Source organism: Patella vulgata, chromosome 1, assembly GCF_932274485.2.
Source record: "Patella vulgata chromosome 1, xgPatVulg1.2, whole genome shotgun sequence".
NCBI lineage: Eukaryota > Metazoa > Mollusca > Gastropoda > Patellidae > Patella > Patella vulgata.
This window is the reverse complement of record NC_065879.2, coordinates 15,789,065-15,815,345: the sequence shown is the minus strand read 5'-3', so window position 1 is coordinate 15,815,345 and position 26,281 is coordinate 15,789,065. Positions and strand designations below refer to the sequence as shown.

Here is a 26,281-nt window from a genome sequence, read left to right as displayed (position 1 = left end):
AATCCTATATATCACTATTGCCAGTTGAGAAATTGCCAGTGTAATAGTGAGTTGACAACCTATTGAGCAAAAGACATAGAAATAATTATGTTTTGACTTTCTTAGAAAATATGAAATTGTAACTTTAACAGTGTAAAATGCTTTAAATAAAGATGGTCTGAAAACCTAAATCTTTCATCTGTTTATTACGTATGAATGGTATATAATGTGCACGTTTACTTCGCATATCGTCGGTTTTAATTACCGTAACGGTCTAAAACCGTAAAACGCCTTATTTCTTACTAAACTTAGAGTTACGTAATTAAAACTAACAATAGGATTATTATGTGTGATTACAGATACCTTTAATCCGGGTCATGAATATTCGGTATTCACAAAATAAATTAAAAATAATATGATTATTGTTAATGAATTAATCTTCATTATCAACAAAATTACAAAACATAAATAAAAATAGCACAAGCTTTCCTAACACGAGCTGTAGCACTACTGCTGCCACATATCTTTGTTTGGGGTGATCGTCTAGAGATTGGTTTGACCCTGAACTGACTTCTTAAGGACTTCACCGTTGTGTTTTCTCACGATACCGAATTTAAATATGTAACAATAAATGAAATGAAAATGAAATGAAATGGGGTTTAGACGAGCATACGCCATACAGTGTGCTATGAGGGAAATTTTGCCCGGATAGCGGCAATATGGCCTACTCTTATATCAAATTCCAACTGTCAAGGGATATTTTACGTGGACGCCAATGTCCCATCCGAACGACTAGACAGCTGTCCTTGTCAGACCCTCCGTCCTGCATCACTGACAAAGGGGAACGACGCCGGAAAATCTGTATGAACTTTCTCGGTCAATGCAGGGATCGAACACCTGACCTCCAGGATAGCGTGACCCCCAGTAATAAAACGGAAGATTGTTGTTCAGATAAAACTATGTGCAATTAAAATATCTTAATTCGCTTGCACTGAGGGTTCCTTAGCAGTGTTCCGAAGAAAACCCATGATGTTGGCCATGCGACCCTACGCGTTTTCGACTTACAAGCATGGAATGGAAACCACGCCACTTGACTGAATGTCATACTGTATGATCTCAAACACAATCGTTAACTCACTGACATCATGAAGGTGATCCATCGTTAACTTACCTTGTATCTAGTGTTGTAGATGCTGTAAATAAGTTATCTCCCGGTGGTGTCTGGTTCTGGCGGCTCTCAAGATAATTTGAATTAAATGTTGAGCGATTTCTAATGGCTTAGAATCACGCTGGAAAATCTGGATGAACTTTCTCGGCCAATGCAGGGATCGAACACCAGACCTCCAGGCTAGCGAGTCGATTCTTGTTTTGCCTTTACGTTTCTACAACACAACAGTTAAACAATAGTCTATATTACAATATTTAAAATTAACAAGCGTTTCCCTCCAACCCGACTCCTGTAAAGTCTAACCAGGAACCACTACATGATGAAATGATGGTCTAAAGAACCCAATGCTTGTCTACTTGTAGCGCCCAAATCCAGTCCCTTATATATGCCTGGATGAAGTAATTAGTATTGTTCCACTCACGTGTATTTCAAACAAAAACTTATCCTTGAAAAATGTAAATGACCAACATGTTTATATTTTAAGTTACGAACATGGAATCAATAATTTGTTAAGATAACAAAATTGTTTCAGCCACCATTATTGCTCCATTCGTTGTCTATGAATTTAAAACCAATAATTGTTCAATGACATAATATGGTCACAACGACAATATTGTTACAAAGCTTACTGCTGTTTCTTTTCTATGAAAGGGCCTGAATAAAGGCGATTAATAACCCGTCTTCATTAGCCCATTCTGTGCAGAACAGTAGGACGTTAAACCCCATTTCATTCATTCCGGTATACACAAAATAAATGAAATATAACATGAATAATGTCAATGATCAAAATTACTAAACATAAATAAAAATAACACAAGCTTTCCAAACACAAACTTGCTGCTGTTTCTTTTCTATGAAAGAGCCTGGCAATACCACTGTCTAGCCGTCCGGATGGGTAAAAAAACTACCCATATCACACTGTATGCCGTATCCCTCTCTTCATTAGGTCAGTTGAAGCGGCAAAATAGGACGCTAAACCCCCATTTCATTTCTTTTCTCTGAATATTACTTAACCCTAGCTTCTGTCAGTGTAAACTGTATTTTTGTTTTGTTTTTTGGGGTTTTTTTTACTCTCTCGACTGAATTATATAGCCTTAAACTCATCAACTGTCACAGCACATGTATTGTTGGGGAAAATTAAAGCGAGAATTTCATATTTTCTAAGAAAGTCAAAACATAGTTATTTCTGTTTATTTTTGCTCAATAGGTTATCAACTCACTATTATACGACCCTTAAAAATCATTAACACAGCTAGGAAATAATAACACAATTACCTCCCTTGTTTTCCTATTGCCTCCATCCATTAGCTACCTTCAAACGTTGGAATTTGAAGTTGAAAATGATATTTTTGCCAATTTCTCAGCTGGCAATAGTGAATTATAGGATTAATAGGATTATTCTTTAACAAGGTAGGACGGTTTATGGATACCATCTATTTTAAGACTTTATTTTAATAAAGTTTAAAAATATAACTTAAAAATATGAAATTGTAGCTTTAAAACACATTTTTTTTTAGTAAATCATACCAACAATATCACTGTCTCTAGCAGATGTCGTCAACGGGGATGACGCAAACAATCTGGAAGAACACAATGATTCAGATATAAATCGCCCATTCTATTATAGACATTCCTATAACACATGTCAAATCAGGTATGAGGATGTGTGAGCAGTGGATTCGCAGACAAGCTACCTGTTCTCTTTGATTTTCGATATTGAAGGTTGTACAGAATATCCCCCAAGTATATTTCTGGTAGTATCTGGTGTTTCGAGCAGTAGGTACAGATAACAAAGGCAGTAGTGACATTTAATTGTCAAGGTGGACCAAAAAATATCGGATTATCGACATGCTTGTCAGGCTGTATTTATAACTATATCGAATATTTGACAGTTGAATTCAATGCCGATTGTTAAGGAAATTTATAACACAGACCCAGGGTACATTGATCCCAATGTGTCACCACAGACTGTTCATATCAACTAACCATAAGGATGTCATATTCAAGATGCATTATGTAAGAGCTCAAATGTTATATGAACTATTAATTAGGCGTTTATTAACATGAAATGGCCATAATCAACGCTCTAGACAATCGGATGCTTGCGATTTTCGATGTATTGAAACAATGACAATATCGTCTTTTAATAATTTGATTAAAAAAAAAATGGATAATCGAGACTTTGTTTACTACCGTAACAACGCTAGCAATAACAATCGAGAATCCACTATTTCCCAAACAGACATAACTTCACTCAGAATAAAGTAATTTGACTGAAATGTTTAATATATCCTTTTTTCATTATCTATTATTAAACTATAATAGAAAGAACTGTCTGCTATTTGTCTAAATCTTACATAATGCACCTTTAACCTACAATATGGGGTGGCCCAGAAAAAGCGAGTACAGTATTTAAATTGGCATAATTCAATAACATTTCACGTATATAGTACACTATGGGAGTTTGGCAACCTTACTTCAAATTGTAGGTCAGCCGGGCAAATAGTTTTAACATAATGTCATATTGACTCTTTCGAGACTGATAAGTCGCATCTCACATTCGCATAATTTGACAATCTTTTTCAAAAAGCATTCTATGTTAACCTGCAATTCGGTGTTCGCTCCAGGTATTGGCTGACCCCTCTCCCCTCCTCCAACTTCCCTTCCCCCCGGCTATGATGCAGGACGGAAGGCCTGAGACGTACAGGGTCTAGTCGTTCGAATGTGACGAGCAACACCAAAGCACCGGTGTAAACATTGGCGCCCCGCAATCAACCTGTATGGCATGCTCCTCTTCATTAGGCCGGTTGTTTTTCAGGAAAGTGGGACATTAAACCCTACTTCAGTTGAAGTGAATGGTAAGATATACAAGACTCGAATTCGAGCTAGCTTAATCTTCAAGAGAACACAACTCTAGTCTGAACTTTAAGAGAAGACAACGTCCAGTAATTCTCTCCTCATTGAAGTCAATGTTAAATTTATAGCATTTATGAACATTTGTTGAAGATTCTGTTTATTTTGATCTTGTTATCCTCACATAACCCAACATGTCAAAACCATCTGCTAAAATATAATTAGGTTAAAATAATCTATAGACCGCGGAATCAATTTTATCAATTTTATAGATGATTTTCCCAATTCCTAAACCTTATGCCTCTAATTCATGGCAGAAAATATAACTTCTTTCAGTCTATATCAACAAAAGCGGAACAAATAGTTATGAAAATGGGGAAAGGGAATTGCTGTATATAGTCTAACAGGAACAAATACAAAACACATATAAAGATTTCAGTTCATTTTATTACTCGGGAAGATTATTTATTTGCCCGTCTGTGTTGGTGGAGGTGGAGGACATTGAACTTTTTCTCCCTTGTTACATGGGGCGCTTCTATGATCACGTTTAACCAATTGGTAGCAACAGTCACGTTTCTTCTTTAAATAACAGTCAGGAGAGGAATAGACAAAGGCGTTGTAACCGACACTAGAATGATAAAAAACATAACATAAATTATAAAATCCAGAAATTAATGGTTTTGATATCATTTTTATACTTAACATAGACAAATGAAATGAAATGAAATGGGGTTTAATGTCCTAATGAAGGGGTATATGACATGCAATATGCTGCAAGTCTGTCATTGATACAAGTGGCGTGGTTTCGACGCTCTGCGTGTACGTGACGAGAAGTAGGGTTGCCTGCTCAACATCGTGGGTTTTCTTCGGGTCCTCCAGTCCTCCCCCTCCCCATTTTCTAATGTATCATTGTTTTGATCTATGCTTGTTGTACTCAGCCTTATCCACGTTCAATAACGTTAAAGACCACATAAGATTAAAAATCTTAATTGAATGTACTTATAGCCAATGGTTACTATATCCATTTTACGGCAAGTTCAAACCAATCTGATTAAAATTAATTGTTGTTGTTAGTTAGTTGTATTTTACGTCCGCTTCCACCGAAGTGATATCGCAGACAATAAAATTAATTGTTGTTGCTACTATCTGTTGTTTTAACGTCCGCTTCCACAGAAGTGATATCGCAGTAAAATAAATTGTTGTTGTTGTTAGTTAGTTGTATTTTACGTCCGCTTCCACCGAGGTGATATCGCAGACAAATAAATTCAGCTTTTGAGGTTTAAGTATTCAAAAGCCAAAAACGGTTTTCAAATTTTCAATTACTACCTTAATCCGGTTGATTGGCTGGTGACGTCACATGCACTGCACATACTATATACGTTATCAATACAATACACACCACCAGTTGACAAGTGTGTATGTGTCCAATTAACATGTGACTGGCATAATCATAATCACCGAATTATCGTCTGGTGTTGTTATAGATTAGACATTTGTGATTGGAATACTTTAGAGTGAATTTAAAATGCCGTATCATGCCGTAGACCCATTTAAGGTGTCATTGTTTAAATAGGTACCGTGACAACTAAAGACGACCTAAGCAATTAGCGCATTTACCGGTAATTTGGATAACCCCGTAATACTTGATATCCCAAACTATTCTCTATAAGTACAGAAATACAAATGGTGTCAGTCAGTTGTCGATATATTCATTATTAGCTATATATAATAATAACCATTTCTATACACAAAGAACAACTTTTATCGTACGATTCTACCATTAGTTCATTCGTGGGTACTACGCACACGTTCCACCTAGAGTGATGTCTTTGATCTGGCCGGCGTAAAAAAGATAATTTACCTAATCAGCATTCTTAATCCCACTAACAATCCCTGCTAACACCGAGATGTAAATTAATTTATGGCCCCAAGTCTGTATTACTTTAGTCGGATTGATTAATTAATGACTGATATTAACGACACTACTTGCCATAATACACAAAGATAGTTAGATGACCCCTCTCAACCTGTCTGTTATTCCATTTAGATGGTTAGCCACAAAATTTATTTGTACTGTTAATTCTAACGTATATTGAGATATTTTTTCGTATTTCATTTTTACGGTCTATTTCAGAGTAATGAAGTCAAATCCGCCGTACGATGATAACGGATCGTCATTTACAAATCGCTTTTCAATCATGTTTGACTTTTATGATACATTTTGCATGACCACATCTTTTTACTCCTGTACTCTTTTACTCGGGGAAATTAGAACCACAATACTCTTTTGACGAATATGTATCTCGAATCGATTGGACTGCACACGATGTTAGAGGGTATTAAAATTGCTGTCGTGAGAAACGAGAACGACCGTACATTATGAAACAAATTCTAAATTGGATCTTAAATTAAAATGAATTACAAAACAAATTATTCCGTAGTCTATTGTTTTATTTAATTAGGGGGATTAATGAATCAGCCAGGCGTTAATGAATACACAGGCCGGCTGTATATAGGTAATTAAGGAAATGAAATGAAATGGAGTTTTAACGTCCTACTGTTCTGCTCCTAACCTGGGCTAATGAAGACGGGAGGTAATTAAGGAATAAACATTCTGCTTGTCTACGATATCACCCTAGGTGGAAGTGGACTTAAAACTCTAGAAACGAACGACGAAACATTCTGAATATGCATTCGGTCACTGTGACGTCACTGGCGTCTGAGGGTATTAAGAGTGTTTTCGATGATTGGCAAAGTCGCTTTTAAGGGAGGTCTATTTTTACGACTTTGAGTGAAGATAACTGAATTAGTTTCAATCAGATTGGTGTGAACTTGCCGTAAAGTTGATATAGTAACCATTGGCTACACGCATCGTAAAGTTCCCAAGCCCATCTTATGTGCACTTTAAATAAGTGTTCTCAATCGTATACGAGTATTGTAAATGGTACAAGTCTGATATACAAGTGTTCTAATTAATATACAGGAATCCACGGTGGCTCAGTGAGTAAGACGTTAGCTCGCTAAACTGGAGGTCCCGTGGTTCCCGGTTGTCAGTGGTGTAGGGTGGTGGGTTTGGATAAGGACAAGAAATAGACGTTCAGATGGGGCGAAAAACCGAGTTGCGTGTACAAAAGATCCATTGACATTTGGAATTCGATATAAGAGTAGGCCCTAGCGCCGCTGTCCGGGCAAAAGGTCCCCCATAGCACACTGTATGGTGTATGTCCATCTTCATTAGCCTAGTTGGGGCAGAACTGTAGGACGTTAAACGCCATTTCATTTCTAAATACACGTAGTGTACAAGTCTTCTAACTGGTGTGCACGCGTTCTAAAAATTGTACATGTATTACATATTGTCTAAAACTTACCCAGTAATGGACATATGTCCTTTTCTGCATTCATAGTCAACACAGTCTATTCTGATTCCATCTCCTATCTCAAGTCGTCCGGTTGGTCCATCACACCATTCCTCTAGTATTGTGCCGTCAGCTAAAATCGAAAATGGGTGTACGAAATAAAATTCTTTGGATACTCAGAATGGTAGGTACCGTGTCACTTTTACCTTGACGTATTTCGTCGAAACATAAAAGGTCACTTTTACCTTGACGTATTTCGTCGAAACATAAAATTTATATTTAATACACAAATTGTTATATCAAGTCGAGAAATGGTAAATGTCAGGGAATGGGGAATCGACCAGATTTGTACTGTTCAGTTGTCCGCGATATCACCCAAGGGAAAGCGGATTAAATCCCTAGAATAGTATTAGTACTTCTGGTAGTCACAGGAATAGTCGTGGTAGTGCCGCCCGTAGTAGTAATAGTACCGACTGTAGCCATAGTAGTCGTTTACCGTTAGTAGTAGTACTAGTACCGTCAGTACTCGCAGTAGTTGTAGTAGTATAGTAGTATTAGTAGTAATACTATAGTAGTCTTAGTAGCAGTAGAATTCTGATTGGTAATTACTTACGTGATCTTTTAACAGTTGTGGGTTGCAAAGACACAAAAGCTTCGTTCTGTACAACCATTGTGAACACCAAGAACACGGTAATTACAATCTCACACTTCATGTTGACCAAATAAAATTATGTTTTATTTTCAAATTAACCTGAAATTATATAATATTTTTAAATGAGATGGTCTACCATCCATTTGCTAACAATAACACACTTCTTCGTAAAAACATTACACAGATTAAAGTATTCTAATCCTTACGGTTACTAAATGGGGTTTATCATCCTACCTTTGTGGTTTAAACATGCTAAAGAAGTCATGCATATGCCATGAAATGTGCTAGGAAGGCAATTTTACCCTGGCAGTAATTCAATTCCGACTGTCAGCGGTTCTTTATCGTGCACGCCAATGTGTACACGGGACATCCGAGCTATTAGACGTTGTTTCTTGTCAGACATCCCGACCTACACCACTAACAAGGGGAAACCACGCCGGAAAATCAGGTCAGCGAGTCAGCGTCTTACTCACTGAACTACCACGGCTCCCGAATCGTTCGTGATGGACAAAACCAAAGTTTACAGATGACAATTGACCAGGTAGAAACGGACAATTTCGCCGTTTCTTAATTGACACACCGCATCGCGTATAAGCTACGCATCCTCTGATAGGATTGCTGAAATAAAATGGCGTTTAACGTCTTATTGTTTTCTCCAACCACTTGTGATGTTCCACTGAGAAGTGGAAACCACGTTGACAAACACCGGGATTTTTCTCGACCAGCACAGAGATTCCAATGCAGGACCTTCCGGTTAGAAAACCAGCGCCTGATTCACTAACTCTCCGTGACTCCTGCGTATGTTTCCTATTTTATACTATAGTTGAATGAAAGTGCAATTGTAATTAGAGCATAATATAAGCATGATCTGAATAATACCGGATATAATCATAAGATTCTATATGATAATATTAATTCAAGAAAAATTAAGAAAAAATATGAAATACTTGTTCGAAAAACAAAACTCTCGCAAGATTTCCCTTGGTCTTTTGTGCAGACTTATGTGTAACATATTTTTAAAATGAATAAAGGTAAAGAATATTCAGTATCCACAAAATGAATGATATATTATGAATAAAGTTAACAAATTAATTTAAATTAACAGCAAAATTACTCTTCACAAATAAACATGATACACACATGAAATATAACTGCTGTGACTCAGTGAGTAAGGTGGTTCGGATGGGACGAAAAACCGAGACCGAGCGTATAAATATGGCGTACACGTAAAAGAAACCTTGACAGTTAGAATTCGAAATAAGAAGAGGCCGCAGTGCCGCTGTCCTCATGGTACACTGAATGCCTCCCAAAAGTCTGGCGAGGTTAACGCGTGCCCGCTGAATCAGAAGGCCTGTCATTGAGTCAAGTGACGTGAGTTCGAATCTCCGCTTGTGCGTGACAAATAGTAGGGTTGCCTGTCCATCCTCGCGGGATTTCTCCGGCTTCCTCCCACTACGAAATACCCGTAAAATTGAACTATACTCTTCAAAAAAAGTAGGGTATATTCAGAAACAATACAAAACTGCGGAAATGCACTGCTGTTTTTATTACAGGTAACTAGTGTATGTTAATAACGGGCCAATTGCCTACACATGAACATAATAAACAGTTCATATTGTCTTCTTATCTGACGGCCCCATTTCACTCGCAAAGATTTAGACTGTCAAAAGTGAAAATGGACGTTTTTGATTTTTGTCTTAATAATGAGTAATTGCTCCACCAATCCTTAGCAATTCAGCAGTTCGTCGTGGCATGCTCGTAATCAACCGTTCAATCACGATTTGGGCCAATCTGAACCACTCATCTTGCAATGCCACGGCCAATTCTTGCAGTGTTGTCGGTTGACGTTGATCAAATTCAACGTAACACACTAAAGCAAAGATTCGCTAAACAGTAGATCTAATGCAAAAACCGATAGGAAAGCAAACATGGATAAGATAAAACAGTAATCGGCAGTTTTCGTCAACCATTCCTTAAAGTGTCAAATTTGACAATGAACCACGTGTATGACGCTATTGCGTGTCGCACTTGCAGCTCGGTAGTTCTGTTGGGGCGATAAGTTCATCATCTGTGAACATATTCTCAAAGCATGTCAAGTGTTCCTGACTATTTATCATATCACAATATGCATAGGTATTTGCATTTCAATATCCCCTACTTTTGTTTGAAGAGTATATATGTTATGTTAGTCCTATAATGACCTAGTTTGTGTCGAGTGAAAGTTACCCCCTCTCTCTCTCTCTCTCTCTCTCTCTCTCCAGTCCGTGCAGACAACTTGGACATTTTCATTTAAGTTCACCTTGTTTCTGCGAATATAAAAGTTCCACTTACCGCTTGCTTCTGTCTACCTCCACTGTGTGTTTGTTTCTGTCTCTCGGCTGAATTATATAGCCTTATTCACATCAACATTTTATAGAACATGTAATCTTAGGCACGGTGTAAAACATGTAGAACATTTTATAAGTAAATCATACTAACAATACCGCTGTCTCTAGCAGATGTCGCCAACAGGCATGAAAGACGCAATAAAATCAGTAAGAAAGAAGAACACAATGATTCAGATATCATACATCACCCATTCTATTGTTAAATCATTACAATAACTTGACAAATATTGGCAAAGGCGACGGGAGCCTCGATCATTTAGTGAATCAGAACATTCAACCCTGGAGTTGACCGAGAAAGTTTCTTCTTGTCATTGATCAAGGGAGGAGGATCTGTCAAGGACAATCGTATACTCCCATCTTCGTTAACCTGATTTGTGCAGAAGAGTAGGACGCTAAAACACATTTCATTTCAATTCCAACTCATTGGGTACATTTATGACATCGCAATTAAGGGCCAGAGATGGTGGACTTCTGCACATTTTGGCCACAAACCCATTTCAATTCAAACTCGTCGGGTACCATTATGAGATCGCAGTCACGGGTCACAGACGATGGACTTTGCACCTTTCGGCTACAAATTCTGCAACTAAAGTTTAATCCCCAAGAAACAAAACAAATCTTGGGAAGGGCGGTTTGTAAAGTTTTCAAAAGTTTGAAAGCTTGATCAGCAGTTAAAGATATACGGTAAAGTGTCTTTGGAATTATATTCAATATATGGCGTATGCCCGTCTTCATTAGCCTAGTTTAGGACCAGAACAGTATGACGTTAAACCCCATTTCATTTCATTTCTGATGCAATGCTATCGGGACTAGAGTGCCAAGCTGGACCAAAATATATCGGATGACTGACATTTGATTTCAGTGCCTATTGTTAATGTACTTTGAAACTCAAACGCATGGTACAATGATTCAGATGTGTCACCACAGACTGTTCATGTCAACAAACCAATCAACCCTATAATTGTAAGATTGTCATATTCACCTACATTATTGAATGGCCCAGACAAAACAGGATACACTGTTTAAATTGGAATAATTCAAACTGTATTGTATACATATCATTCATATTCCACATGTTGTACAATATGGATTTTTGACAATTGCCGGTCTGAGAAGTCGCATCACACTTTCGCATAATTTGACATCGTTATTAAAACGCGTACTATGTTAACTCTATTTGACCGGTACGGTCTGCAAATTAAAATGTAGTCAAACGTCAATGAAATTTGAATGATATTGGCACTCTACTGATTGAATTATTCAACTTTAAATAGTGTACACCTTTTTCTGGGCCATCCGATATATCCAAAATAGAATTTTGATTTTTTTTTGTTTAACCTGTTTTAGTTGGCAAGTAAAATGTGAGATTCCGTCATCCTCATTTTATTCAAATTGTAACAGTTTTGAACGACAGACTAGACGAAGATTTGTTTGTAATACAACCACTGTTTATTAATGCATTATTATATTAGAATTTCTAAAAACTAAATTCTTAAAACAATAAATTTGCCGCAGAATTATCCGATTATGATATGGCCAACCTTTGTACTATTTCCTGAAATTAAGAAAATAGGAAGGTAAATCATATTTGCTTTCCTGTTTATCCAGTATATAAATCAAATACAAACATTTAAAAGCTCGCTGTTAGAGGACAATATCTCTAATGTACAAGAGAGTATTGATAAATGGCTGATAGGCAGCAATGCGTTCACATGGGATCCAACACTGGGAATGGACGAGGAAGGAGTGGCACGGTGTACATTCCAGTCCTTCCTTTCCCATTTAAATTGGATTTGTATCAAACATACGGGACAGGCTTTGTTCAGATTGGATGGGTATATAGGGGCGAGTTACATACTAGGATCTCCCAATGTCATGGGGCAGGAATGGTACTGGGTTGGGAGCTTTTTATCCAAACCTAGTGTTAATTAAGGCATGCCCTTCGTTAGGAAACGGTTTACAATACCAGATCATAAAAATTATAGGAAAGGGATTAACTTCAAATTACAGGAAAGGGATTAACTTCAAATTATAGGAAAAGAACTACCTTTAAATTACAGGAAAAGAACTACCTTTAAATTACAGGAAAGGAGCTACCTTAAAGAAACGGGACAATGATTACCTTCAAGATAGGGGAAATGAACTTAATACTTCAAATTACAGGAAAGAAAACTAATGGATTACCTTCAAGATGTGGGAAAGGGACTGATTTGAAGATACGGGAAGGGGCTGAGGGAAAGGAACTTCCCTCAAATTACAGGAAAGGGGCTTCCTTCAAGATACGGGAATATGGGAAAGGAACTCCCCTCAAAATACGGGCTACCTTTAAGATATGGGAAAGGGGTTATCTTCAAGATATGAGAGACATGGCAGGCTTCAAATTACAGGAAAGGAACTACCTTCAAGATATGAGAAAGTGACTAACTTCAAACTACAAGAAAGAGACTACGTTCAAGATACGAGAAAGACGCTTGCTTCAAGATACGGCAAAGGGCCACTACCTTCAATGTATAGGAAAGGGACTACCTTAAAGATACGATCAAGGATACCTTTAAATTACAGGAAAGGCGCTACCTTCAAGATACAGGAAAGGAATTACCTTTTAATTATAGGTAAGGGACTACAATCACGTTTCACGTTACGGAAAAGGGACATCCATTATGGTAGAGGAAAGGGGCTACCATCATGGTAGAGTAAATGAAATATTATAAAGGTAGAGGAAAGGCATTATTATAAAAGGTATGAGACAGGAGTATTCCCTTTCCTGTACCCAAAAATTGATGGTAGTACCTTTCCTGCATATTTAAGGTACATGAATGGGAATACCTTCAAGGTACAGAAAAGGGCTACCTTAAATATACAGGAAAGGAATTACCATCAATTATTTTGGTACAGGAAAGGGAATACCCTCCGGAATCTTATAAGAACCGTCAAAGTATAGACAACGGACTACCATTGAGTACAATCAAGTTACGGAAAAGAATTACTTACCAGAAATGTCAAGGTATAGATAAGGGACTATGTTCAAGTTTCACGGAAACTGCTAGGCCAAAGATTTGAGAGAGGGACCTTAAGTATACGGGAAGGGGACTACCATCCAGGTTCAGGAATGGGGCTGCCTGCCGCGGACACAGATTAGGGGGATGCCTGCCGGACACAGATTAGGGGGCTACCTTAACGGGACAGGAGAGGGCCTATTTAACTTTAAGATACAGGAAAGTGACTACTTACCAGATCCTGCTAGACTTATTCTTAAGTGATTTCCATTCTTCCCTAGATCAAATGTTTCCGTATGAATAGTTTTGCCATCATGTCGAATCTTCAGTTCATAAGAACCTAAGAATCCTCGCATATTTATGGTATGGCCATGGGCAAGACTGTGATGCACATCGGTTCTCCAAGTTTGCTTCAGTAATTCTCTTACCTTCTTCCCAGCTGCATTCGGCTATAAAATATGATTCGTAAACAATGTAAAATCATTGAAATGCGCAGCAGTGGTGACCTGGATCTGGTTATCCTGATTTCCCCATTATCACTGGTGCCGGGCAAGGCAAATGGTCTAGTTTTTCGGAAAAAATGAAATGAAATGAAATGGGGTTTAACGTCCTACTGTTTTGCTCCGAACTGGGCTAATGAAGACGGGCATACGCCATACAGTGTGCTATGAGGGTAATTTTGCCCGGACAGCGGCACTACGGCCTACTCTTATATCGAATTCCAACTGTCAAGGGATCTTTTACGTGCACGCCAATGTGTACACGGGACCTCGGTTTTTCGTCTCATCCGAGTGACTAGACAGCTGTCCTTGTCAGGCCCTCCGTCCTGCATCACTGACAAGGGGGAACCACGCCGGAAAATCTGGATGAACTTTCTCGGCCAATGCAGGGATCGAACACCCGACCTCCAGGCTAGCGATCCAGCGCCTTACCCACTTAGCCACCGTGATCCCCGTTTTTCGGAAAACAGGACCTCGCGCACATTTGGGTATGCACGCATAAGGACGCTTTACAGTTACAATCCGATATAAGAGTGGATCGTTGCGCTGCTATTGGGGAAGAATATTCCTCATAGCACACTGAATGGCATATGCCCGTCTTCATTAGCAAAGTTGATGCAGAGAAGTAGGATGTTAATATCATTCCAGTGTAACGTATTCAAAATAACACACACTGTTTGCTAACTCTGGGTTCCCAGTGCCGTGCGTTACGATAGGATTGTCCCTGTAGGTCCACGATCTGGTATGTGCAGATATGTTCGGATACGATTAACACGATTGTTACGACTGACCTCAATATATGATGAGACCTCATAGGATCACGACGATTAAAACCACGATTTTAATCGTAGCGCGAATCGTGTTAGTGGTATAACCTAGCATAACGGAATATATGTTAATATTGTCTATATTTTCTGCTTTTCATGCTATGGGTCAAAACAGTATATTGATTTCCATCAGTGAGGACAATTCCCATGAAAGATAATGGTGTGATGGAATTGTTTCTTTGCTTTTCATTGTTATTTATAAATTATGGACATTATTGGTAACAAAACTATCTTGATGAAAATATTTAATGAAATTCTTACCGTCACATCGTGACCATTAGCCAGAGCAGCAGCAGGTCGCCAGTGTCGTCCATCCCAGAATCCCCAGAACATGACCCCTTTTACAGCAGGATGACTAAAATATAGCCTCATCACTTCTTCATACTTCTCAGCTTTCCTCAGATCGTTTGATTCGTTGATATCCAGCTCGGTAATCCATATTGGAAGTCCTACTTTGGCTATTTCATCTAACCTTCTCTATAAAAAAAGCATATCCAATAGTGATTCAATTGCACATACATTTGTTCTGTGATTTTTATTGCAAAATATAGGTTAAAAAAAATAAAATGTGGGGTAAACAAAGTAAAATATTGGGTAAACAAAGCAAAATATTGGGTAAACAAAGCAAAATAGAGGGAAAACACAGCAAAATATAGGGTAAACAAAACCAAATATAGGGTAAACAAAACCAAATATAGGGTAAACAAAGCAAAATATTGGATACACAAGGCAAAATCTGGCCTGGGTAGCCTGCCTAATCTCGTAGGTTTTTAGTAACCCACAATGATATAGGCTTCTGCGAGCCAGTGATTCATTGAAATGCAAATTTACCATGTATTAGTCCCTTGTATTGAGTGGAAATAAAACCCTATTTCTCTAAGCAGTGTTAAATGTTTGTTTGTACTGACTATCACATAAGTCTGTGTATTAAAATATGTTAAGAGTACACAAGTCTGTATTCTCCGCTTCACAAATAGCTCGGGGGATGGGGGTCTAGTGGTCCTGGTCTATCATAAGATGTCATTGAGTCAAGTAACCTGGTTACAATCCCGGGGAGTAGGGTCATCTGTCTTTTTTTATGGGGTCGTCGCCACCCCCCCCCCTCCCCGCCGCTAATGGCCCCGACGCACAAGCAAATTATTGAAGTAAATTGAAGCACATGGTAGTCCAGCAATATCTTAGTTTGTGTCGAATGGACGTTAAAGAGATGTTCTTGAGTGTAATGATTGACGTTTCCGCACTTATTTGAATTTCATTTCCCCGGGAACACCCATTGAAAATTGGCCTTCATTTTCATCTGGAAAATAGCTAATCTAAAGACAAAGTTGCTCTTATCAAGGCTTTTAGTTCCGAATATTTAAGTTGAAGTTTTGAAATTTTAACGAAACATCGCCCACAAGAAGTGGGTCATGTATTGATCAATTAAATCAGTTTGGCCTCTCTATCACACACACGTTATTGTCTTATATTATTGTCGATCTTGGTAACCGAGATCTCAATAGTATCACAAACATATTACAGTCTTATAACTACGAACCTTGATAACCGAGATATCAATAGCATCACCAAGATGACTCTGTACCCCAATACCATCAACATGTATATTGGCTGCTAGAAATTTCATGGCTTGATCCTGATATGCCTGGATAAAATAAAGTAAAACAAGATGGTTAATCCGGATAATCTTAGCTTTGTCAACTACCAGTTATACGAACGTAACCAGAAGTAATTAGTTGTGCCGGGGGGGGGGGGGCGGTTGATGCGTGCACGTTGGATCAGAAGGTCTGTCAATGGATCAAGTGGCGTGGTTTAGTTTCCCGGCTTGTACTTGACAAGGAGTAGGGTCGCCTCCCCGCTTCCTTCCACTGCTAAAGACGACTACGCGCGCAAGCGAATTGTTGAAATAGAATTGAACCATGTGTTAGTCCTGAAATGACCTAGTTTGTGTAAAGTGGACGTTACCCGCCCCCTCCTCTCTCTCTCTCTCGCTCTCTCTCTCTCTCCCTCTCTCCCTCCAACCGCGACATCGGACTGCGGAGTGTAACAATAATACGTACCACCGTGGAGTATTGACCGTTAACAATATTATAATCATTTAGATATAATTCAGTGTTGTTGTCATAACGATGTGCGTGTTCAAATAACCATTGGGTTATCTTCGGATCCTTTAGTTGGTCCTCATAATAATGTAGATGTATATTTTCATTATTTACATCCCAATGTTGTAATCTGTAAAACGAAAATAAAATGAAATGTGGTTTAACGTCCTACTTTTCTGCCCATACCGGACTAATAAATACGACTACACGTCATGCAATATGCAAAGAGGACTATTTTACCCAGACAAATTCCAATTGTAAAGGTTTTTTTTACTTGCCTCGGTTTTTGTTCCACCCGACCGATTAGACTTTGGTCCTGGTCAGGTCACCCGTCCTGCCCCACTGACCAGGGGAAACCAAACTGGAAAATCGCGTGGGTCTGTCTTGGGCAACAATGTGATCCTTGTATAAATAGAAAATTATATAAGGTAAAACGGCTCTTACGTGATCGCAAAGTTAACCAGACGTTGATAGGTCGTCTTTTATTGCATATCTATAGGATTATTAAATTCATAGTTTATTGATCAGCCATGCGATTGTCCAGATTTTCGAATGGGCGCAGTATAGTTGTGTGCTACATCTCCTCCGCGAATAATTTCACATAGACCAAAAGGGAAGCATTTCAGTTTTTTTTAACAAGTCACAAGTCTCTATAGTAGCCCCATCTTCATTATTCCAGTCGGAATTAAACGTTAAACCGTATTTCATTTAAATTTCATTGATGCTTAACGTCCACTTTGTGCAAAATAGCTTTATTCAAAGTCCGCTTTCACTGAAGTGGTTATGCCGAGATTTTTACATCTTTATTTATTCTGGCGCGGGAAATCGCTATTAATTATAAGTTAGGCAAGAACTGTCAAGCTGTGTTTTGTAGACTTTAAGTGGGTCGATAAATGAAAGAACTATTATCCACATTAAAACGCCTAAGAATAAACGTGTACCCGAAGAAGCGTCTGAGATTCTGTTATAAATCAATAAAATAAACTTACTTTCCCCTGAAGGTAGTCACCATATCTATAATATGTTTTTCTAACGACAGTTTTAAATCGATTGGTATCATTGTTTTCTGCCATGATGGAACGTGTTTCTCTCCTCCCCAAAACATATTTTGTCCTCTCAACTTTATTCTGTTGATAAAATAAATAAATAACATGAAGAATATTTTAGGCTGAACAAATACCAGAAATGGCCTCAACATCTCATTATAGTGTGTTCTGATGGAAACTGTACTCGGGTTTCGGCCTACTCTAAATTCAAATCCATCTGTCGAGTTATCTTTGACGTACACAGGACCTGGGTTAGTGAACCAGCGCCTTCAATAAAAGAGGATGAATTGAAATAGTACGTTACTTACCCTCTTGCCCTCATAGCATCTATAGCTGCTAGCGCATTACCAGGTTTAAATATACCCTACAAAAATGATGTAAATCGTTTCGTCACATTACTCCTTTCATTTAAGGAGGCGGGGGATACGTCATAAAGTATGTCATTGAGTCACGTGAATTAATTCCAAGCTATTAAGGAGTGGAATCGCCTGTCCAATCTCGTGGCATTCTCCGGGTCCCCCGGTTCCCCGCACTGCCGAAAAACCCTACGCGCAAGTGAATTATTTAAATAAAATTGAACCATACGCCAGTGCCGAAATGACCTAGTTTTGGTCGAGTGGACAGTAAACCTAATTTATTTCTCTCTTGGCATTTAACGGGGCGATACTTTTTATTATTATATTTAAAAACAACTATATTAACCAATTGATCATCTTTTCAGAACCATATTAATGCAATGTGTGTTAATGGACGATAAATAAAACACATATCTTTGTTTGGGCTTCAATTGATATATAAACTATTATTAATTAGACATTCATTACCACCTCTGGACAATCGGCGATTTTAATGAATTAGAATGCCCGCGAAATTTAAACATGTAATGATAAAACGGAAAATAAACAATCTTCGCTCAGAATTATGAGTGAAATGTTCAATATATGCATCTTTAAGCAGCTTTAGTAAAACTAACTATACCTTCGTTTGCTCTAAGTTTGGCCATTTCAGAGCATTCTCCAACACACCCCATTCAAATATATCGTAAAAGAAGTTCTGATAGTTTCTGTGCTTAGAGTCATGGATGTAGTCAACGTTTACGGCAGAACCCCATCCAAAGTCGCTTCGAGTTTGTTGAACCTACAACTCAAAGATATCTCGAATTGCTTATGACGTGTTACTCGTAATGGCTTGATAATTAGCTTTTAACCAGGATAGGATTTCTCAGTCATAACTAGTAAGATATTTTAAGTAACAACATACTTTTCCAATCCATGCATATTGAAAACAAGTAAGAGTGTACTATGGACAAGAACTGAGCATGGCGTCATCGCCGCCATCTCGAAAGAACGTCGCCCTCAAGAAGAACACGAGGGTGGGCAGCGCTTCCTGGACAAAGTATCCCATTAATTTCCCTATTAATTCCCCCCAATGTTATTTCCGGTCTCTTTGACCGCCTCTAACTTTCGCCAAAATTTTCGTTGGGTTAAACGCTTTCTACCACAGATGGAGCAACTGGGGCATATATTCACCAATGTAAATCCTGATATTCACAAACTAAAAGTAATATACAAGTAACCATGCAATGGCCACCCTAAATGTGAACGCTATACACAAAAATATTGATGCAAAAAGAGGGCAAATGGAAAGGTGAGGAAAACACTAAAAATAACGTTTGCATTATATTGGTGGGTGCCCAGCGTAGGAATTAATAGTGTCATGTATACATCATTGTGTATGTATGTTGTCCACGTAGTTGATGGTGATGAATGTAGGACGTCGAACCGCAACACAAAATATTCATTTATTTAATTGATAATTTATCGGAAATTTGACAACTGTATAATGGTTCGGGGCTGTTTATGTGCAAATCATAAAAAAAACTTTACTTACATTTATTTCCAGAGCCGATGGATTTGAACCACCAAGACTGAAAGAGACAGAAAACCCCGCATATATCATAAATCATTCAAAACGATATTTTGTATATACATTTTTGCTAATTGAAACATTTGTCTGATTTAAGGACTAGACTTAGTTTTACTCGCAGGTGAGAGATATCGAATACCAAGTCTTCTAACTATATCTTTGTATCGTGAAATATCTATATAAAATAATAAACTCTTTATCCACTGATTAACTTTATGATAATGTAAACAAAACAAAACAAAAACAACTAAATATTCATTAATAAATGATTAAAACCTTCCAAACTAACTTGGTAAAACTAATCAATTTTATAATTATTTCTTTCCTTCAACCGCCAGACTTTAGAACAATCTAGATCTTTCGATACGTAATTCAAATATTTTTAAACAAAAACGTTCAAAACATGATCACTTAATTGGTACCTTAATTATTACAATATTGGCAAAAGAAAATGTCAAATCATCCATTCAAGACTTCGCTTATCAAATAGTGATTTAAATGCACATGCATTTGTAAGACACATAATACATAACTCGCCATCTTGCTGATGTGGACACATTTTTTGAAGATCCTTATCACTTACTCCTGGGATGTCCCTTATTTTCAGATGCACGAAATACATGTACATGTATATACAATTTTATCAACAGAATACGCCAACACAAAATTTCTATTGTATGGCACTATGGATATTTCACTTGAACAAAATAAATAAATAAATTTTCTGAGGTGCAAAATTTTTTAGAATTAAATAATAGATTTTAAGTACTGTAATCGTCTATTATCATTACCATCACTAGGCTGTCATATTGTAGTACACTTTCGGGCCTTAAATCCAACAGCAACCATTATGTAAAATTTTGTTTCCTTTCAAAATTTTATTAATTAATAAATTTATTAAATTTGTATTGTTTTGTTAAAGGGAGAGGGGTTATATAGGCCTAGCTTATTCCCCAATCCTATTCTTATTGAAAAAAAAATATAGTTTGAAAAAAAATAGTACGAAAATACAGGCATGCAATGAAAATAAAAAAAATGAAAGTCATTTACACATTCTTACGTTATTGATAAATTAGCTTTTCTAATATGATCTATCTGATCATTTGTTTGACCAATAAAGTTTGATATATATGGTATATGTGTTAATTCTGCATCATCTATTAGATAGTTGACACCTACTTCCGGTACTTGTAGATAATATCGAATACTCTCGGCTGAAATTGAAATAAACAATGCTATAAGATGAACTGTTACCTTTTACTAGAACTAAGGGGGTGGTGGCGAATGAAGTGCACGTTACGTCATATGGTCTGTCTTCGTGTCAAGTGGCGTGGTGTCGATTCCCCCGCTTGTACGTGAATCATAGGGTCGCCTGTTCAACTTGAACCTTGAGGGCATTCTGTGGTTCCTCCGGGCAAGCAAATTATTGAAATAAAATTGAATCATACAGTTTGTGTCGAGTGGACGTTGAATCTCATTTCTCACTCTCTTTCTCTTTTATATTTTAAAGAAGACTGGACGAAGTGGCTATAGTCTGATATCCTATCTGGATAACCGAGTAAGATATAAACCAGGGGGACAACTCTCTGAGTGAAGCTGAATAAACTTACTGTTATGTGGAACATAATAATCACCACCTACGGCAAACCAATCACCAGGTGTGACAAAACTTGTCTTACCAAATGTATCAAATTTGTGTTTACCTGAAAAATTCCAATCAACTGCCAGTCAACAAAACTTAGGCTTACATCCACTTAGTCATCCCACAATCTCAATGTAATGTATGGTGTTGTCCGTCAACAAAACTTAGGCTTATAGCAACCCAGTCGTCCCACAAACTCATTGAATTGTATAATTCACCGTCGATTATTGTATGACACATACGATTACTCCACATTAAACGTTTTAATTATTTAATTATGTTACATTTAATTACATTATTTAGCATCGATTAAAATAGTTAATGTTCAGTTTGTAATAGGGACTAAATTCCCTATCTCACCTGAAACCTATTGACAGCTGTGCACAGGCCTGCTAGTATCCATTACAGTAGTTAAATGTATCCAAATAAAACTATAATATAGTAAACTGTTTTTTTACCAGCTTTGCAAGAGACTTCTAGCCGTTATTGTAATAGTTTTCCATTAACATAAAATTAAATTGATTAAATTTTAAAATAAAGTATTAAATCGACCGATTGTTCTAATCCATTTAATATCTTGGCGATTCGATGGCCTGGTCTAAATAATTGATTATGGGCTTGTCATATGAATAAAGGATAACTTATATAATTTGAAGCCAGAAAAAGATCTGCCACAGGGAGATTTAAAGGACAATATTGGTGTCAGCCATTATTACATATGTGATAGAACTGGTTAAACACGTTCCAAATATAATTTTAACACAGAGATTATTGTTACAATAGATGGGTAACGACAATTTGAAGAAACAGAAGTGATGAAAGAAAAAGGAAAACACGAGATATCCATCCATATAACTGACTGAAGTAGCGAGCAATGACCGATACACGCGCGAATTTCTGCTCACTGATAATTCCTTCGAAGACCAAAACTTTTTATATTCGGCCGTGTATCTGTTATCACTTGTCACATCAGTCAGTTATATAGATGGATGACTCGTGTTTTCCTTTGGCGTTCGTCACTTCCGATTTAGGAAACCTGTATTACTCAGCTATCGTAGCAATGATCTGTGTTAAAATTATATTTGGAATGTGTTTAACCAGCTCTATCACATATGTGATAATGACTGGCAGCAATATTGTCCTTTAAGTCCTACATAATATAAATATATATAATCTGTTGAATATATTTAAAAATAAACTGACCATCTGTATCTATAATATCCAACATCCCCTCAATATCATGATATTGTTTACCGTCCGCTGTGTTTAACAGTTTAACATAAGCTTTAAAATAATAATTATGACCTGGTTGAATAAACACTTCCTGTGAAATGCCACCCCAATTGTATTTTCTGAAGTGATAAAGCAAAATATCACCAAAAGCATTCCACAACAAATAAATATAACTGATAATTATTATCGGAAATAGTTGGCGTTAGATGTCGGAATGATTAGAGCGTGCGCGTTGTATCAAAAGGTCTGGCAATGAGTCAGCTGACGAGGTATCGATTCCCAGGTTGTACATGACAGGGAGCAGGGTCGCTTGTCGAACCTCGTGGGTTTTCTCCGGGTGCTCCGATTTCCTTCCACTGCTAAAGACCCCCTACGCGCAAGCGAATTATTGAAATAAAATTGAACCATATGTTAGTCCCCATATGCTAGTTTGTTTCGAGTGGATGTTAAGCCCAATTTCTCTCTATCTTTCTTATCGGAAAAAGCGCAATAGTTTTATTTTAAGATGGTTACTGAGTCTATTTACTGTCCTATGGAATGTCCAGATAATTCAACATGCGGTTGCCATGCAAGATACACCCACATTTTGCAAGAGATGGATGGAGAACAACCTAAAAAAATGCAAATTTTGGTATAATCAGTGGCCATAATCCAGGAGGTTGTGTGCGATGCGGACGGATATCGAAAAGGAACCAAGATCATTTAGATATAAACATTTGTATTAAGTTCCATCAAGATCGGATAAAAATTGTGACTAGGAAGTCTGATATGCGCATATATCGACATGAACCAAGATCTTTGCGTTATAAACATACATTCTAAGTTTTATCCAAACCAGATAAAAATTGTTCTTCTGGAGGGTCCACAAACGTGGTATGATACATATTTTTAGACTATTTGCGTACAAGGAGCGAATTTCGAACTCAGCCTCCATTGGGGTGTAACTGTGATATGTTTAAACGATTTTCAAAAGAGAATACAAATTGTGACCTATGTGTGTGTGTGTGGGGGGGGGGGGTAGGGGGAGTGGGCCACAAGCTAAAAACTTGATTTTTCGTAAAATCAGGTGCCACAATCCAGGAAATTAAATTACAATCCGGTATACGCGAGTATTGAAAGGAACCACGATCTTGTAACACACAATTCAAGTTTCATCCAAATGTTATAATAATTGTGACCTTTGGAGGGTCCACGACCTTTACAGTACATACATTTACACTATTTGCGTACATAGAGCGGCCAATTTGTCCGGCAGCTTTGGTCCGATTTTGACGAAATTCGAAGTCAACCGTCATCATGGTGTCACGGTGATTTGAGCGTTTTTTTTAAATAGGATAAAAATTGTGATCTGTAGTGGGACCACAAGCTAAACACTAAATATTTCGTACATTCAGGGGGCCATAATACAGAAAGTTGCGTTCCTGTATAACCAAGATCTAAGATTCTAAACAGACATTTCAAGTACCATCTAAATCGGATAAAAATTGTGCCCTCTAGAGTGTCCACAAGCTGAAACCTTGGTTTTTCATACAGTCAGGGGCCATAATTCATAAAGTTTTGATCCGATACATACCAATATCTAAAGGAGTCGAGATTTTTTAGCGATTAACCTATATTTCAAGTTTAGTCAAAATCGAACAAGAATTGTGACCTGTAGAGTGTCCACACACACAGGGGCGACGGTATAATACCTCCACGTGAAAATGTAGGTGTATAAATATGTCAGAGGAAGAAAGAGAAATGAGGTTTAACAAACTAGGTCATTTCGAGACTAACACATGGTTAAATTTTATTTCAATGATTGACTTAATGTCTACTCGACACAAACTAGGTCATTTCGTTACTAACACATGATTCAGTTTTATTTTAATAATAAGTACATGTATGCGCGCAGAGGTCTTTAATAGACCGGGGAAACCAGCGGACACGGATAAAATCCACGAGTCATGCGTAAACTACCAAGAACATCTGATGCCGCTTCTTATCCGACATAGCTGACATATTTATGTACACGTATTTATTTTCGATGATATGTGCTGAATCTAAAAACGCTGTGGATATTCGGATGTCAAACTTCTATTTGTCACACACCTGATCCGTACATACGTCCACGTCGTTCGACATCGAATGCATATGTCATATTACTATTCGCCTGACACTGGGTGTGCATATCAAATTGTTATTCGTTCGACATCGCAGCCTCATATTAATATCATTTGTACCATTAGGTGACAGTTACTCATGCAGTTACTCAGACCAAGTTTGTCTTTCTCTGTTGAATTACCCACTCACACAAGACCCACACAGGGTACAAAAGAAATGGTTTAAGCGGAGCCGGGTAAAACATGTTGGGTTGGATGATCGGATGAGAATAGAACAAGTGGTTCATCCCGCCATTAGTATGATAAATTGATCGGATGCGACCGTTTAAGATGATGGTTGTACGGATTGGTTCTATTGTGTGAACAACCCTTACCGTTTACTCCTGGAATGCATATTTACCTTTGTTCTACCTTATAACTGTGTGAGCCACCATGACTATCGCTAACAAGCGACCCCTTGCAAGAATTACAAATCCAAGCATCTGTATTTTCGAATCCTGGATTTGTAAACAAGTTTTCATCAGCCAGTAATCCTGGTAAAACTAACAACAACAGAAACATTGCGATGAATATGTTATCACTGGCTAAATACCGTTTTTAGGTCATGGTATCTTTTATAGTCGTGTGATCCTATCTTTGCCTTGTCAGCTGGACACGGTCGTTACATAAAGCACCAGATAATCAACAATAACCGAATTCCTGTTAATAGTTCAATGACCACTTTATAGAGTCGCTCCTATATTCCAAGTGCATCCTACGAAGCCTGGAGATCAGTTTGTTATATATATATATACGGTTGGTAAGTGGCTTGCTAGTTTGGATGTAGAGAGAGAGAGAGAAAGAGAGAGAGAGAGAAATGGGGTTTAACGTCCACTCGACACAAACTAGGTCATTTCGGGACTAACATATGGTTTAATGTTATTTCAATAATTCGCTTGCGCGTAGGGGTCTTTAGCAGTGGGAGGAAACCGGAGGACCCGGAGAAAACCCACGAGGTTGGACAGGCGACCCTACTCCTGGTCACGTACAACCGGTGATTCGAAACCACGCCAGTCGACTTAATGACAGACTTTATGATACATTATAACCATTCAGCCATCCAACTCCCCGTTTGGAGGTAGTTGATTCGCTCCTGGTGTTGGTCGAGAAAGCTCATCGAGATTTTCCCGTGTGGTTTCCCCTTGTCAGTGGAGCATAACGGAGGGCCTGACAAAGACAGCTGTCTAGTCGTTCGGATGGGACGAAAAACCGAGGTCCGTATACACATTGACGCGCAAGTAAAGGATCCGTTGGCAGTTGGAATTCGACATAAGAGTAGCCCGTAGCGCCAGTGCCAGGACAAAATTTCGCTCATAGCACACTGTATGGCGTATGTCCGTCTTCATTATCCCAGTCGGGGCAGAATAATAGGACCTTGAACTCCATTTCATTTCATTTTATAGCAATAAATCGAAATGACATAAAATGAAATGTGACTTAACTCTAGGCCTTTACAACTAGAGAGTTGAACTTCCT

General features: G+C 37.8%; 1 protein-coding gene and 1 long non-coding RNA gene across 2 annotated transcripts; both read right to left on the bottom strand.

The window, feature by feature from the left end:
• Nucleotides 1–4,427: 4,427 nt before the first annotated feature.
• Nucleotides 4,428–10,487, bottom strand: LOC126822828 (uncharacterized). Its single transcript, XR_007681066.1, has 4 exons — nt 10,340–10,487; nt 7,970–8,107; nt 7,369–7,489; nt 4,428–4,628 (listed from the first exon to the last, which is right to left on the bottom strand). It is a non-coding gene; the product is annotated as an uncharacterized LOC126822828 (long non-coding RNA).
• Nucleotides 10,488–11,841: 1,354 nt separating this feature from the next.
• Nucleotides 11,842–25,327, bottom strand: LOC126812063 (uncharacterized). The gene is made up of 9 exons (XM_050538243.1): nt 25,167–25,327; nt 22,635–22,783; nt 18,842–18,999; nt 18,180–18,227; nt 16,776–16,895; nt 16,256–16,360; nt 14,980–15,195; nt 13,627–13,840; nt 11,842–11,950 (listed from the first exon to the last, which is right to left on the bottom strand). Exons 1-9 carry the CDS (start codon nt 25,325–25,327, stop codon nt 11,913–11,915), a joined length of 1,209 nt encoding a protein of 402 aa, XP_050394200.1. The 3' UTR covers nt 11,842–11,912.
• Nucleotides 25,328–26,281: the final 954 nt, after the last annotated feature.